The sequence below is a fragment of the Anabrus simplex genome, chromosome 1 (assembly GCF_040414725.1).
Source record: "Anabrus simplex isolate iqAnaSimp1 chromosome 1, ASM4041472v1, whole genome shotgun sequence".
Classification (NCBI taxonomy): domain Eukaryota; kingdom Metazoa; phylum Arthropoda; class Insecta; order Orthoptera; family Tettigoniidae; genus Anabrus; species Anabrus simplex.
Window position 1 is genome coordinate 255,399,536 of NC_090265.1, and position 17,371 is coordinate 255,416,906.

Below are 17,371 nucleotides of genomic sequence, written 5' to 3' on the forward strand. Positions count from 1 at the left end.
CCAGGAGCAGACGTGGACTCTGACCACAACTTGTTGGTCATGAAATGCCATCTGAAGTTGAAGAAATTGAAGAAAGGAAAGAATGCAAAAAGATGGGATCTAGACAAGTTGAAAGAAAAGAGTGTGAGGGATTGTTTCAAGGAACATGTTGCAAAAGGACTAAATGAAAAGGCTGAAGGAAACACTATAGAGGAAGAGTGGAGAGTAATGAAAAATGAAGTCAGTAGGGCTGCTGAAGAAATGTTACGAAGGAAGAAAAGATCAACTAAGAATCAGTGGATAATTCAGGAGATACTAGACCTGATTGATGAACGACGAAAATACAAGAATGCTAGAAATGAAGAGGGCAGAAAAGAATACAGGCGATTAAAGAATCAAGTGGATAGAAAGTGCAAGGTAGCTAAGGAAGAATGGCTGAAGGAGAAGTGCAAGGATGTCGAAGGCTGTATGGTCCTGGGAAAGGTAGATGCTGCATACAGGAAAATCAAGGAAACCTTTGGAGAAAGGAAATCTAGGTGTATGAATATTAAGAGCTCAGATGGAAAGCCACTTCTAGGGAAAGAAGACAAAGCAGAAAGATGGCAGGAACATATCCAACAGTTGTATCAAGGTAAAGATGTAGATAATTTGGTTCTGGAACATGAAGAGGCTGTTGACGCTGATGAAATGGGAGACCCAATTTTGAGGTCAGAGTTTGACAGAGCTGTGAGTGACGTAAATAGGAACAAGGCACCTGGAATTGATGACATTCCCTATGAGTTACTGACTGCCTTAGGAGAAACCAGCATGGCAAGGTTATTTCATTTAGTGTGTAAGATGTATGAGACAGGAGAAGTCCCATCCGATTTTCGGCAGAATGTTGTTATACCTATTCCCAAGAAAGCCGGTGCTGACAGGTGTGAAAACTATCGCACCATTAGTTTAGTATCTCATGCCTGCAAAATTTTAACACGTATTATTTACAGAAGAGTGGAAAAACAAGTTGAAGCTGAGTTGGGAGAAGATCAATTCGGCTTCAGAAGAAATGTAAGAGCACGTGAAGCAATTCTGACTTTACGTCTGATCTTAGAGGATCGAATCAAGAAGGACAAGCCCACGTACATGGCACTCGTAGATCCAGAAAAGGCATTCAATAATGTTGATTGGACCAAGCTATTTATGATTCTGAAGATGATAGGGATTAGATACCGAGAACAAAGAATTATCTACAATCTGTATAAAAATCAGTCTGCAGTGATAAGATTCGAGGGCTTTGCAAAAGAAGCAGCAATCCAGAAAGGAGTGAGGCAAGGCTGCAGTTTGTCTCCCCTCCTTTTCAATGTTTACATAGAACAGGCAGTAACGGAAATCAAAGAGGAATTTGGAAAGGGAATCACCGTCCAAGGAGAGGAAATAAAAACCTTGAGATTTGCCGATGATATTGTTATTTTATCTGAGACTGCAGAAGATCTCGAGAATTTGCTGAATGGTATAGATGAAGTCTTGGGTAAGGAGTACAAGATGAAAATAAATGTCCAAAACAAAAGTAATGGAGTGCAGTCGAACGAAGGCAGGTGATGTAGGAAATATTAGATTAGGAAATGAAGTCTTAAAGGAAGTAAATGAATGTTGTTACTTGGGTAGTAAAATAACTAACGATGGCAGAAGTAAGGAGGACATAAAATGCAGACTAGCACAAGCAAGGAAGAGCTTTCTTAAGAAAAGAAATTTGCTCACTTCAAACATTGATACCGGAATTAGAAAGATGTTTTTGAAGACTTTCATGTGGAGCGTGGCATTGTATGGAAGTGAAACATGGATGATAACTAGTTCAGAAAGAAAGAGAATATAAGCTTTTGAAATGTGGTGTTACAGAAGAATGCTGAAGGTGAGATGGATAGATCGAATCACAAATGAAGAGATACTGAATTGAATTGGCGAGAGGAGATCGATTTGGCTAAATTTGACGAGAAGAAGAGATAGAATGATAGGACACATCTTAAGACACCCAGGACTTGTTCAGTTGGTTTTTGAAGGAAGTGTAGGTGGTAAGAACAGTAGGGGTAGACCAAGGTATGAATATGACAAGCAGATTAGAGCGGATGTAGGATGCAATAGTTACGTAGAAATGAAAAGATTAGCACAGGATAGGGTGGCATGGAAGGCTGCATCAAACCAGTCTATGGACTGATGACTCAAACACATGTCAGACTTATGAAGAAAAATTGTGTAGCCCATAGTGAACATATACATGGAGAACAATGTTGATAAGCAAATCCTCAATGACACAGAAACAAAATCGATCTGATCATCATCAACGTATGGTTAAAAAAAGCATGATTCACTACAGAGGTTCAAAGGCAACACAAATTGACCATCCTCATTAGGGTTACAGGGTTATTCATGTAAGATATCCACCTGTAATAACTCGTGAAACACTAAAGATGTTGACATTCTGCTTTCATTCTCAGCAATGGTACCAAGGGGCTTATAATCTAACTTATAGTTTTTCATTTTCTCAGATAATGGTATTTTTAATGAAACTATGCTGTTTTTTTACACCTAGCCTTAAGCTTACAAACATTACCAATTCAGCACCGTGAGTATTTTGAAAATCAGACAAGTACTTCTCGAGAAAATGGAATTTATTCAAACGTGCTTCATTTGCCAGTGAGGGGGCTTTCCTGTTCGATGTGCATTATGCATGAAATATGAGCTTGTTGTTGACATAAAGAATTCCTTCACCTTTTTCTGACAGGTAGGTATTTATTCCGTACTATACGATAAATTGTATGATTTAACACCTTTTGTATTGTCACACTTAAACAGGTAAAGGAAAATGGATATGCGATGCCTATTAAGGGACATTATTATCCTGACATGAAACTGAACCACATAGGACCAAAGCAGTTAGTTGCACAGTACAGGCTGCATAGCTGCTAGCTTACGTTGGGGAGATGGTAGGTTCAAACACCACTATCGGCACCCCTGAAGATGGTTTTCTGTGGTTTGCCATTTTCACATCAGGCAAACGCTGGAGTTGTATTTCAATTAAGACCATGGCTGCTACCTTCCCAGTCCTAGCGCTTTCCTATCCCATCATTTCCAAAAGCCCACCTGAGGGTACAAACCCAGAAAAAAAAAGAAAACCATACATGGCTGGTGTCAGAAAGGACATATGGCCATAAAACCAGGCCAATTCCAAATAGACGACACAGATCACAACCGCATCTCCTAAAAGTTGTGGGAAAAGTGGCAGACAAAAAGAAGGAGGAGGAGGAGGAGGAGGAGGAGGAGGAGGAGGAGATTTTCTTCAAAGTAGTCTTGACTTAGGTGACATCAATTTCTTCGACAGATCCTTCAATAGCGCTTTTCAAAGTAGGCTAGTTTGGCCAGAATTTTTATGCCTTTTGCCTGTCTACTTGCTACTTTAATTGCTCGTTTCATCGCTGATGCCAGAGAAATGTTTGGATATCTTCCATCGTCTTAATTTGACAGATTCGTAAATTGCATATTCTATGCTACTTTACACATTACAAGTTATTAACCTCATTTTTTGGTCCGTATTGACGACAGTGAATGCATACAATTTCCAGAATATTCGTTTAATGTCAACCTAGTCAATACTTACAATACCACATTTTGTGGTTAAATAATTATAAAAAATAGACAGATCGTGAACATGTTTCGCCCTTCCCAATGGGCATCATCAGCACAATGGATAACCTTAAAACAAATAATTACAATTAAGACTGTTTACATATAAAATTGGAATGAGATGTTGTGATATTAAAAGTTATTTTCGATATCATGATAAAAAAGTTTGATGTCAATATTACAAAAACAAGTTAAAACAATTGTAGTACAATTTTACAATATTGTCTAAAAAATATTTGTTAATATTGGTGAGAAGTTTGTCAATCGGCAATCGTCTGGAATATAATGTTTGTGTCTTGCACATCTGTTAATATTGGGGTATAGAACATCTTGTACATTATCTCTTTATACATTTCATAGAAACACCTCTGTTCCACACCAGGTTCCTTACATTCTGGTAGAATGTATTTGCCGCTTGTACACTTCTGCTGATCTCCTTATCCAACATTGCATCTTACATTATTTCACTTCCCACATATTTGAAATATTCAATAACAACCTCAAGGTTTTGTCCCCTGATACTAACGATTACTTTTCCTTGCCTTTCTCCTCTTGTCATCACCACTGTTTTATTCTTTTCTACATGGACTTTCATACCATATTTTTCCATATTGTCATTTATTAAAGCCTCTAGTTTGAGTTGCACTTCTGTATTGTTGACTCCCCAGATCTCTATGTCATCTTCAAACAAGAATATTTTCAAATTCCCCTTCATATGTTGTCTTTATTTCCTTTAGAATTTCATCCACAACTATTACAAACATAAGTGGAGACAATACACTTCCCTGTCTCAGTCCAGTTTGGTTTCTAAACCAATCTGTTCTCCCCACTGGAGTCTGGACACAACTGAAACAACTCTTATACATTGCTTTCACTAGTTCCCTTGATTGCCTTCCACATCCTTTTCTTTCCAGAATTTCCCACACCTTTTCTCTATTAATAGAGCCCTGCGCGGATATACAAAATAATATCCACATCCGCTCCGCACTTCCTTTATCCGCACCTGCATCTGTAAATGGTTATCCGCATCCGCAAATTTTTATCCGCGGATATTGTACATATTTAACTACAGTATATTACACCCAAGGTACTGAAATAATACAATAGGCCTGACACCTGACACCTGGCACCAGAACCCCTACAGTCATGGGTTTATGAGAGATTTTCTCTTGCAACAAATACCGACGTATTGACCTTTGTTCCTTCCATTAACTGCGGGCAGGAGTCAGGTAGGTTCAGGTCAGATTTACAGCTTTATGGTCTCAAGGCTCTTTATATATCACCATTCTCTCATACCACTTTCACCAGGCAAATGCTGGGGCTGTACCTTAATTAAGGCCACGGCCGCTTCCTTCCAACTCCTAGGCCTTTCCTATCCCATCGTCGCCATAAGACCTATCTGTGTCGGTGCGACGTAAAGCCCCTAGCAAAAAAAAAAAAAAAAAAAAAAAAAAAAATATATATATATATACCACTTTCAAAGGTCGCCTAATCACAAGCAAAAATTAGTATACCTGACTGAAAAACAATAAACGTCATTATTTAGAAATTATCAGAAAAATTATCCGCACTGCCATATAATTTGTATCTGTCAAGACACTAAACACATGGATATCCGCATCCGTGCAGGGCTCTATCTATTAACACTATAGTGTGACTTCTCTAGATCAAGGAATACCATCACCAGATCTTTTCCATATTCCCACTGTTTTTCCATCAGTAATCTCATGGTAAATATAGGGTCTATCATTGACCTGCCCTGTCGAAGTCCATACTACTTCCACCCTTCCTGTCATCCTCCTTTCTATTATTCTCTCCAATATTTTGGCTACTTGTGACAAGAGTGTAATTCCTCAATAACTGTCGCATACCTTCCTGTCACCTTTCTTAAATATTGATGTTATGACACCATTACACCAATCATTAGGTACTTGCTTTTTCCTCCATATACACCTTAGTAGCCTATATAACCAATTAGACCAATGTGCATTGGGACACACAAACACCCAGCCTCCAAGCTAGAAGAAATAATCATATACGATTAAAATCCCTGGCCTGGCCAGGAATCGAACCTGGGACTCTGAACTGACAGCATCGACGCTGACCATTTGACCAAGGAGTCAGACCTGCTTTGAAGCAAATGGAGTCAGAAAAAGCTATGGGTTCGCTTAATCTTGTGGCCGAGCTATGGTGTTCTCAAAGATGGCAGGCTAACACTGCTATTCAATCAAATAATTAAAGAGGTATGAAATCTGACTGACTGACAACAGAGTATCACTGTATGCCTCTTTAAAAATAAGGGAAATAGCACTCATGTGTTAATTACCACCCCGTCAGATTCTAAGCCATACAATGAAGTTTACAAGCTATGAAAGTGTGAAATTATTGGTGGCATAAAATCATTACTAATTCTGCCAAGGGAACCATCAATATGGTCATACCAAAACCGACAATGAAATTTCGATGAGAGGATGAGGGGCCATAAGAAAGCAACGTACAAAAATTTAGCTGTCATTTTGAGCTGTTAGGTCCTGAAATCAATACAAAAATGTATAATAAGATTACACAGTTACCATATAGTTAGATGTGGACAGCCCTGGTGACCAGCTGAAGTGAGCACATTACCTTGAGCTTTCTGTGTGAGACAGTTAACATATGCTCCTTTGAGAGAGCAGTTATGAATTCGGTTAATGTTCTAGAGCAGAGGTGCTCACGCTGGGCATTCTGCCCCGTGGGTGCCCAGCACTGTAAGTGGGTGGGCAGGCAGGCAATAAGCGTATGCTATTCAGCCAGTGATGTTGTGGCTACGTTACAGGCCATGAAGGTTGGGCGAAGTTATCCCAGTCACTCTTCATCACTGCAGTGATACACGAGTTTGAAATGGAGGCAGAAAATAATGAAAGAAAGAGGGCAAAAATCCATGTCATTTACAATTTATGATGTAAGAAATAAGTTATTTATGTTCATTGCAGTTTGTGTATTTTGATTGGATACAATAAAGAGCTAGGCCTACAACCTCAAATATGTTTATAATGTATATAATGAATTACAATTTTCACTATTACATTTCAAAAGGTTCTTTAAACATTTCTAATATAATATGGAGTTAAAGTGGAGAAGTTGTGGTTTGTGGTGGCTTGGGTTTAAATTTATCTGATAAACTCACCAACAATCGAATCATGCCTACCGGGAATAAAATCGGTTAGGTTATTTGAAGGCATACTGTATTTTTAGAGGCTAGTAACTATAATCGGAGGCCTGATAAGTTTTAAACACTATTTTCAGAAATTCAGAGAACAGGCAAAGTCACACAACACTACAGGAGTGCAAAATCAAGCAGTAAACTTGTTGAATTATGTAAAGATATTACTTTTCGTTGAATGAATAACAGGTAAAGGTAAGGGTTATTCTGCCCGAAGGCAGGTCCGAACCTCCCCAGAGGTGTTCCTGAGCCGGAGTTTACGTGCGGTAGGGTGGCCAGTTCCTTTCCGCTCCTCCATTCCCTTACCCCCACCAACAGCGCGTGGCAACCCATCCAACTCCTGACCACGCCCAATGTTGCTTAACTTCGGAGATCTCACGGGATCCGGTGTTTCAACACGGCTACGGCCGTTGAATAACAGGAACATTACTTTTTAAGAAATGGAAATACTGTCATTCCCATCCAAAGAATTTTAAATTGTAGCTTGTACACTTCAACCTTTTGTAAATTGTAACACAAACATTACGAAATAAAATGGCGAATGGCTTTTAGTGCCGGGAGTGTCCAAGGACAAGTTCGGCTCGCCAGATGCAGGTCTTTTGATTTGACGCCCGTAGGTGCCCTGCGCGTAGTGATGAGGATGAAATGATGATGAAGACGATACATACACCCAGTCCCCGTGCCAGCAAAATTAACCAATTATGGTTAAAATTCCTGACCCTGCCAGGAATCGAACCCGGGACCCCTGTGGCCAAAGCCCAGCATGCTAACCATTTAGCCATGGAGTCGGACACAAACATTATAACATGTTACTTTTCTTTGAATATATAAAAATAAGGAAATAAAACTGACTGTTTACATAGCGCACAGTATAATTAAAATCGGAATATCTTGCAAAGGTCGGTTTTCTTGCGATTATAGCATTTTATTCTTAAATACTGTACCTTATTAAGCATTTCGCTAAGTAGTGGAGGAGAACTTCATATTGAAAATCGAACATCACTATTATCTTCCTTGAAAAATGCGTTCGCTCTCGCTTCACTGTGACTACGTAAGCAACCCGCATTTACGTCACGTCAGCCTGGCCGCACTGGACTAGCCTCAACAGGCGCCCAGCTGAGCACCTGTGTTCTGGAGTACACATTACATTATTTCCCTTCCACGAAAAAGGTTTCTCTTCTTCTCGTGAAATAACTTTGAAAGAAAGGAAGATGGGTCGACATGTGATCAAACTTATTGAAAATCATCCCATGGGTGCCAGTGTTGTCTTAAAGTCGTGCCTGGGGAGAAATAGTGGTAGCGAAAGTGACAGTGGAAGTAGCGACGCCATTGCCAGGTACGAGAGGTGTTACGGAACCAAGTTTGACCCCCGTCAATCCAGAGAAGCGGCATCATAGTCACCTCACAAATCTATCAGTTCAAGCTATGCTTCCAGTGAACAGAAAAAAGTGAAACATACTGTAGATCTTGCATACAAGAGGAAAGCTGTACTTTTATGGTTAAATAAGGAGGGGAGTAAGAAGATGCTTTTGCAAAAAATGTTGTATGGTAATGTCACTACGACTACTGTACATGCAGAAGAAACAATTAGAATCTATGTCAGAAAGTCCCATTGAACACAGGAAACTAATGTATAAAAAATTACTTTCTCGCTTTGTAGAAGCAAGAAGGTTGAAGCGGAATATTTGTGATGAAGACCTGAGACTAAGGGCCTTGGAACTTTCAAGAGAGATTTCAATGGACAAAGTAATTTTGGCACATCTACTGGAAGCAGCTATGGAGCAATTTTTAGACTACACCCTCTCTTCATTATTAAATACAGACAAGTTTCGAGAGCAAAATGAAAGCAGAAATGACTCTGTTATTTGTTGGTGAGAAACATACAGAAAAAGTCGTTCAATCTGTTAGTGCACTCATCCATTCGTACACAATTATGCCCACGGTTAGTATGGCCTGTAGTCTTTTCCTGAAATTATTCATTGTACTACAAGCGGTAACTGTAATTTTTGGTTTAAGAGTTACCGAAGAAATGTTTCATGCTGAAAATATAATTGTAAGTCACAAAATCAGGGAAAATGAGAGAAAAGGAATTAAAGTATTGGTTTAAAGTGGCCTTCTTCTCATTTGCCAAAGACAAGTGTTTGCTACTTTAGATTGCTGGACAACTTATAGTAATACAAGCTACCTTGGAGACATTCCTCCAGGCAACAGTATAGAAATTCTCCAGATTCTTCCCAGCACTACAGGAAAACTATAGCCCTTGGATAAGTTTTTCTTCTGGCAACTGAAGGCTTTGTTTCGCTGCTTAACGGAAATTGTGCTGGCTTGTGAAGACTTTTAGTTTGATATTTATCAGAGAAACAGCATACTGAAAATTCAGTCCTTCATTCATTTTCAATTTTCTTCCCTATGATTCAAGGAGAAATTGAACATTCATGGTTCGCAACCATTTGTACAACAGAGAGACCTCCCGAGTTTGAAGTGCCTGCGAAATATTGCCTTAAAACTAATAAGGAAAACTGTGAAGAACAATGTGGCCCTAAAGTGCATATTTGTTGTACGTGGTGCCAAAAATATTTGTGTTTTTATCATTCAATTAATGCACCCCATTTATGTTTCACATTCGTTCCCCAACAAAGTGACCTTGGCACGCGGTAGCCTGTGAGTTTGTTCTCTCTCTCTCTCTCCAGCACAACTACAACTCTAGTCCTCTGTGCGCCGTGCCAGCCAGCAAGATGCAAGTGTTGTCCAGTAGCTGCATTGTCACATGGATTTTGAATCAAGATTTCAACACTTTCCATTTTGAAATGGCAGCTCAATTTTTGTACATTGCCATTTTATGGTCTCCTCATCCTCTCAGTGAAACTGCATTGTTGGTTTTGATATGACCATATCGATAGTTCCCTAATGAGGAAATGAAACAGTAGATGACATTTCAGATGATGAAAATATGATGCCAATTGATGCAGTAGCCATGAAAAAGATGAGGGAATTCTTAGACCCATGGTCACTTTACAGTTATTATAAACCTATTTTGGATATGTATGAGTCTACCTCAGATCTTTTTAATAGTTCTTGATCGTGATAAATAGAAATATCTATGTGATGATTAGCATCCAGAATTTTGTGACCTTAAGAATAACAAAATATGCAAGCAAATATGCCTTAAAAACTAGCTAAATATGACCCCCCCCCACCTCCCCAAAAGAAAAAAAAAAAAAAAGGTAAAATATGACTAAGCAATTTAGGGATAGGTAGCAATCATTAGAGTATTATTAACATTAAACGTGCCAAAAAGTTATTAGCGATAAAATAGCAGACACATTTAATCATACAGACTGACAGAGCTACAGCAGGTATGTTAAAACTTTATACATTCATTCAGTATCAGTCCGGAGGTGCAGTTCACACTCCTGTATTCCTATAAAAAAAAAAAAAAAAAAAAAAAAAAAAAAAAAAAAAAAAAAAAAAAAAAAAACCACATACGTATTAACATGCTTTTTAGTATCTGTATGTTTGTACAGCGCCTCCATTTTCGGGACTTATATCTTTTAAACCTGCTACCTATCTGTTTTGGGAAAATAAAGAGAAATAGGTTCACATCTACTACTGTATTTTGAAATCCTGCATTTAAAATCCTTTGTTTGAAACTGCTTTAAATGGGGTCAGGGATCCACCGTTCACAGTTATTTTTTAATTTCAGGTAAAATGACCTCAGGGAAAAAATATGACTTTTCCTTAACATCCACACCTTGGTGATGATTATGCGGTGAAATGTTGAAGTCCTGATTAGTTTGTCCATAAATAAGAGTGTGACTATTATTTGATGGCAACAATTTTGCGATGAAATTCAGTAAAAATAAGTTGGTGGTCATTCCGTACCAGTTGTCAATACAATTTAAACTGATGCTTGCTGGAATAAGAAGATGAAAAGTCTGGTTACACGATTAGTCATTTCACCTAGAAAAACTGCTAAGTGAAATATTTCAGCTTAGAACTCTGGCCAGAAAAGTTCTGTCATCTACAGTTTGTATTATGTGATTTATAACACAAAGAATTCGCTATCATAATGACAAATACATTGCAGGTCAGTGTCTAACCGACAACACAGTCACATAACAGTCCTTTCAGGTGCAATAACTACATATAATTATACATAACTGCAATATCATGTTATAACGCATGCTTCAATTAGATTTTACAGTGTTTGCTCCAAATATCTAAAGCATGGATTGTTCCAAATCTTAAATAAATGTCTCACCTGCCCGCTTAGCTATTTCAATGGCATGAACAGCAGCTTGAATTTCTGCAGTATTATTAGTGGCTCTACCCTGAACTGGTTCTGAGCAATTTCTGAAAAAGATAATTAATGTTACTTCAAAGAAATTAATAACAATAATCATCCTTTCCAACAGATTACATATCTCTGCATCTGAAAGATATTGAGTTATAATCATCATAAAATATCAAAGCCATTGTGATACCATCAGGAAACAGTGATTACAATATTATAGTTACTTACATAGAATGGATAATAACAGGCTAACAAAGAAAATTTTAAAATTAGCCTTATCAATGAAAAATCACAATAATTGGCTAAAAGAAAACAGTGAAGAACTAAATAAAATTGGAATTAATGAAATAACCCTTCAAGATAGAATAAAATTCAGAACATTAATTCACAAACACAAATTTTCTGTAAAGCCCACCCGACTAAATACAAGTTATGAGTTATGAATTTCATTATGGTCCGTATTGACAATTGATCACTATCAAAGGGTAGAGAATACAGGTTGAAACAGTTAACCAATTTCATATAAGACCATATAGTCCACTTTCTCTTAGATTATCTTTTCATACCTAAGAATTTGTCCATCAATGAATATTTAATTTTCATAACCACATTGTTCTTGAAATAAACTTTTCGCATATTAGGTCATGTTCAGTACAAGTAGTAGGTATCAAAGAGATGTTAAGTACAGGAGCGCTCGCAATACCAACCAATCCGGCTTTTATGTCACGTCATGAAGATATTTGAACGGATTATTGACAACAGGCTCTGCAAGATAGTTTCTATTACACCAAACCAATGTGGTTTTGTCAAAGGGTGGGGAACGACGGATGCCATTTACACTGCTTGGTTGCTTTTGGAGAGACATCGTAAGAAGGCTTTCGCCTTTATTGTTTGTTCTCTGCATGGACACACTCACATGGCATTCGCTATCTGGAAAAGGCCATTGATTGTGTACCTCATGAACTCATTTGGCATGTCCTGTGTTCCCATATGTTCCCACAATGTCCCTGAAGCATATGTCCAGTGAATCTGAATACTATATCAGAATATTTCCAGTGGGGTCAGATGAGCAATGGATACATCTTCTCCTTTCGCCATCAATGTCAGAATACATCAAGGATCTGCACTTTCGCCTTTATTGTTTGTGACCTCTAGTCACCTCACCCATGGACGCTCCTCTATGCCGATGACGTCTTCCTGGTAAACGAAAGACATGAGAACCTTGAAGTGCAAAGAAGACAATGGCATGATCAGTTCAACCAATTCGGACTTCGCCTGAATACCAAGAATATGGAATATATGGAATGTGGATGCCAAACTGATGGAACCATCAGCATCAGAGGAAAAGATCTGAAGAAAGTGGAACACTTCTTTTTTTTTGCTAGTGACTTTACGTTGCACTGACACGGATAGGTCTTATGGCGACGGTGGGATAGGAAAGGCCTAGGAGTTGGAAGTAAGTGGCCATGGCCTTAATTAAGGTACAGCCCCAGCATTTGTCTGGTGTGAAAATGGGAAACCAAGGAAAACCATCTTCAGGGCTGCCGACAGTGGGATTCGAACCCACTATCTCCCGGATGCAAGCTCACAACTGCGTGCCCCTAACTGCCCGGCCAACTCGCCCAGTGGAGTGGAACACTTCAAGCCTTGGCTCTCTTATATACAGTGACAGCCACAGTGTACCAGATGCTTATGCACATGTAAACACCACTTGGATGAAGTGGCGCCAAGTGACTGCGGTCCTGTATGATCGACTGATACTGCTATGGAAATTCTATGTTCCCAAGGAGGGAATTAGATATTTTTCCACCAATAGAGCATGTCAAAAACAGATCAGACACATTCCACTCTGATGAGTCTAGTGTCAGACCTAAGACGAAACGCTGTTTAATAGAGCAAACGCCTGAAAAGCCTTACATCTGATCTGTTTTTAGATACCGCTATGTCATGGAGTATGTAGGCGTTACACATGAGGATGCCTTGGATCGGGCCAAATGGAGACAGATGTGCCGGCAAGCGGACCCTGCCACAGTGCGAGAATAACGCTAGGAAGAAGAAGAGTATGTACAGTTGCTCAAAACAAGAATGAGTGCACTCTTGATAACTGTTTTGGTCTAGTCCCAAAGGTAGGTTTACATTATAATCTTTACAGCAGTGTCAGGAACTGTCAGTACACTCACCAGAAAATAAAGCAAAACACTATGAATTTTTTGTTACTCCATTTGAAAACTGGTAAAAATAAAATATTATGACATTACAACAATATGGCAATTATTTCGGAACGGGCGTATAAATATTAATTCTACCTTCGGTTTCATTTTATTTAGTTCTGGAAGTATCATGAGATATTTACTGAAATGTTTAATACAACGCTGACCACTTGCCTAAGGAGTCAGACTGATTATGTCAATTTTTCAGAATAACAATAATAATAGTAATAACTCATTTGAAAAGTTTCAACTCAATAACTGAGAAACATTATTGATAGTGACAATCACAACAGTCCACCAACATGAATTTGGAAATGTTGAGACCTGGAGATCTTCACCGTTTTATGTGCAGTCCATTTGTCCACGTTTTCAACATATTTACATTGCCTCAGCAACGCATATTACCACATCCAGCTACAGTTACAGTTGTGATTCAATCAGATATGCTCAGGATGCAATCTCAAATGTTCTTTTGTGGTATGAGCTCCCATTCTGCCTAGAGCGCAGCCCAAAGTTGAGCCAGTGTGCCAGGGGAACGACTCCTAGCACGTCTCCCAAGCATATCCCAGGCATGCTCTGTCGGGTTAAGGTTGGGACTACGAGCAGGCCACAACAGCACTCAATTCCAACTTCATCCGGGTATTCATATACACAAACGGCAATATGTGAGCGAGCACTGTCATGCAGCATGATAAATTTCTTGCTGGCAACAGCTGTAAAAGGCACCACATGATCCATTAAAATCTCCTTGATGTATCGGTGGGCTGTCACACTTCCTTTCTTGACGAACACAAGCTCTGTGTGCACAACAGTGGTAATTCCAGCCCAGACCATCACAGAGCCTCCACTGAATGGAGTCCTTGCAGAGAAATTACAGGGTGAACAACGTTCCTCGGACCTTCTTCATACTCTCTCCCTTCCACGCAGTGACCTCAAACAGAATCTGGATTCAGTCGTAAACAGCTCTGAACTCCACAGTCCATTTTCGATGGGTGTCGGCAAATTGCATCCAAGAGGCACGGTGCTCACGTGTAAGTAGAGGTTCTGTGGTAGGCCTCTTGAACTTTAAATGCCCTTCATACAGCTTCCTTCTTACTGTCCCTTCATTGATGTTCATAGCCCGTACTTGCTGCAAATGACTTCTGGCCTCCACAGCTATTGTGTGTCTATTATGAAGAACTTGCATTATGAGAAAGCGATCATCACGCTGAGTAGTGCTGAGTAGAACCAGGTCTCCTGGTGTAGATATTATCCTATCTGTACCTTTCAACAGTTCTGTACATGTTGAACAAAACGTGCCTATAGCATCCATTACATAGCATATACTGTGCCCATCCTTCGCAAATGCCACAGCCTTTGCTGTATTTTCCGGTGAAAGAGCCATTATGACCCAACTTAGAAGCGGGACTAACTGTTGTAGACAAGCTATGAAAATACACGGCATGAAAATTCACAGTAATAAACCTTAAGACAGCTGTTTGTGGTTATTCTTGTCCAAAGGCGGAAAACAGCAATATTGGTGTTGTAATTGTCACGATCAATAATGTTTATCAATTATTGCACCAAAACTTCTCAAATGGTTAACTTATGATACATTGCCATATTGTTGTAATGTCGTAACATTTACTTTATACAAAGTTTCAAATGGACTAACATTACATTTTGTCTGAAATACAAGTGTTTCACATTTATTTTGCCGGTGAGTGTATATATTACAACATTACTCTACTAAATCCTTTGAATTTGGTTCTGGGCTTTAGAACTAAACAAGAAAGAAAGTAAAAATGTGCCCAGAGACTTAACCTACACACTACAAATAAAAACAAACGGGAATCCATCAGAAAGAAATGAAGTGATTCAGGGAGTTGCATGTAAGCTGAGCAGGTAGAGGCACTGGACTGAACTGACACTGTGGCAAAAGGGAGCTGGCATAGGTTCAAATCCTTGTAGTGAGCTGATTTTTATTTTTAACCATTTCTTTATACGGTATCCTTCATTGCTAGGAGAGACTTTGTTTTTTTGGTATTTGCTTTACGTCGCACCAACATAGATAGGTCTTATGGCGACGATGGGATACGAAAGGCCTAGGAATGGGAAGGAAGCAGGCGTGACCTTAATTAAGGTGCAGCCCCAGCATTTGCTTGGTGTGAAAATGGGACACCACAGAAAACCATCTTCAGGACTGCCGACAGTGGGGTTTGAACCCACTATCTCCCGGATGCAAGCTCACAGCTGTGCACCCCTAACCACACGGCCAACTCGCCCAGTGGGAGAGATGTGGATGTTACCATGCACAAATAGTATATTCATTATGAATACTTTTTACTCATTCCCTAGAGTTTTGTCCTTGCATTCAAGGAATAAACAATATAGAAAATAAAACTGTGTCTTGAGACTTAACGTCAGTATCTACTGTAACGGAGATATCCGTGGTAGTTAGAGGTGAAAGAAGGTGCGGGCTGGAATAGGTCTCAACTACAAAATTAAAGTTAATTTAAAACTTTAACAAAGGTTATATTTTCTTTTCAAAATCAATCAATAACAAAGTATAACAGGTACCAAGTAGCAGATCAACAAATTAAGAAATTACAATTACAGTTCGTTACAAGATTTGGGCTTCGAGCCCCACACTCACAATCCTTGAGCTATGAGCCCAACTTTACCAATGTACCAAGTTCAAACAAAGGGGCAGAAAACCCCAATCATGCCAAGGAGCAATTGCTCCCAATTACCATGTTAAGCCTCCTAGAGGCACACAGAAATTAAATTTAGGAAAGAGCAGACCCGCTCTCAAAAATACAAGCCTATCAAAGGCCACAACGAATTTCACTTCTAATTGCCCTCAAGGCACACATATAATGGTACAGGGGTACCTCGTACCCAATCTACTAGGCCTTCGCAGGAAGGAAAACAAAACGGGTTAAGTAAATGGCCCAAAATAGAAAATTGAATGGAGGCGATAACTTGCACTCCTACACAAGTTATTGTCTTAAAACCTATGTGGCGCTAGGCCGATTATACAGGGGCTAATCCCAAGCTAGGGAGGTGACCCGTATGAGAAAACTTTACTACATTAAAGAAGAGAAGAACGGTTATGAAAACGTAGTCACCTCCATTTCAAAATGAAGGGGAGTTCGAGAGGGTGAAGCACACTCTATCCCCGCTTTGCAGTAAAAGATATTTGTAGATTTTACATAGATAGAAAAGGAATTTACATTTTTAAAAGATGGGTTACATATCAAAGGATTCGAACCTTCTCCAAGAGTTAAACTGCTGAGCTAGCAAGAAATAAAGATGTTAACAGGCCATTACCTTGTTGAAGAACTGCTGCTTGAAGAAAGAGGCGCTTCCCGCCCCCTGCTACATATTCACACACTGAGTTAGATGTTATACTAGTGGCACGGAGACAAGAAAATCAGCAGTTTTTATACCCTCGTGGAAAATTCGAGACCTTTCAGGAATGAGTAGACACACCCCCTCAATTTTATTGGATAGCTAAAAGTTACACATCAACATCGAAAAAGAAAGACACTATTGGTCAGAAATTAATTACCAAAATTAGTGATTGGTTAAATTCAAAACAAGCGGAAGGAAAGGATAACTGTTGCCAACCCACAAACCACAGAACAAAATTCAGTAAAAACAAAACTTAGGAATACAATATTTCTTCAGGAGAGTACATTCCTTTACACCAGAGTGCGTTATCATAGTTTTTGGTAGAGACATCTGTTAGAGATTGTCCACACTCCTTAATCGTTGAAAAACAAAGGCAAATCAAAAACACTCAGTGACATCTTCTGAATATTTAAACATAGGAATTTCATTTTGTCCGTATTGAACTGAGAAAGGATGTTAGGAAAAACTTAAAACGGTCCACCTTTTCAATACAAAAATGTTATATTTATTTATAACATGTATTTGCACTTGGAACTAGTTTCGACGTTGTGTTTGCGTCATCATCAGCCAAAATGTGGGAAATAGGCAAGATGTAGGCATTTATATTACACAAGGCGTTACATTAAACAATAC

At 39.0% G+C, this 17,371-nt stretch overlaps 1 protein-coding gene across 2 annotated transcripts in view; it reads right to left on the minus strand.

Annotated features, from left to right (window-relative positions):
• rnh1 (ribonuclease H1) overlaps window positions 1–17,371 on the minus strand; it is a 102,176-nt gene that overhangs the window by 44,808 nt on the left and 39,997 nt on the right. For both annotated transcript variants that reach the window (XM_067142005.2, XM_067141998.2), the window contains one exon: window positions 11,100–11,191. In XM_067142005.2, the coding sequence (XP_066998106.2) occupies window positions 11,100–11,191 (92 nt within the window). The remainder of the gene's footprint in view (window positions 1–11,099; window positions 11,192–17,371) is intronic.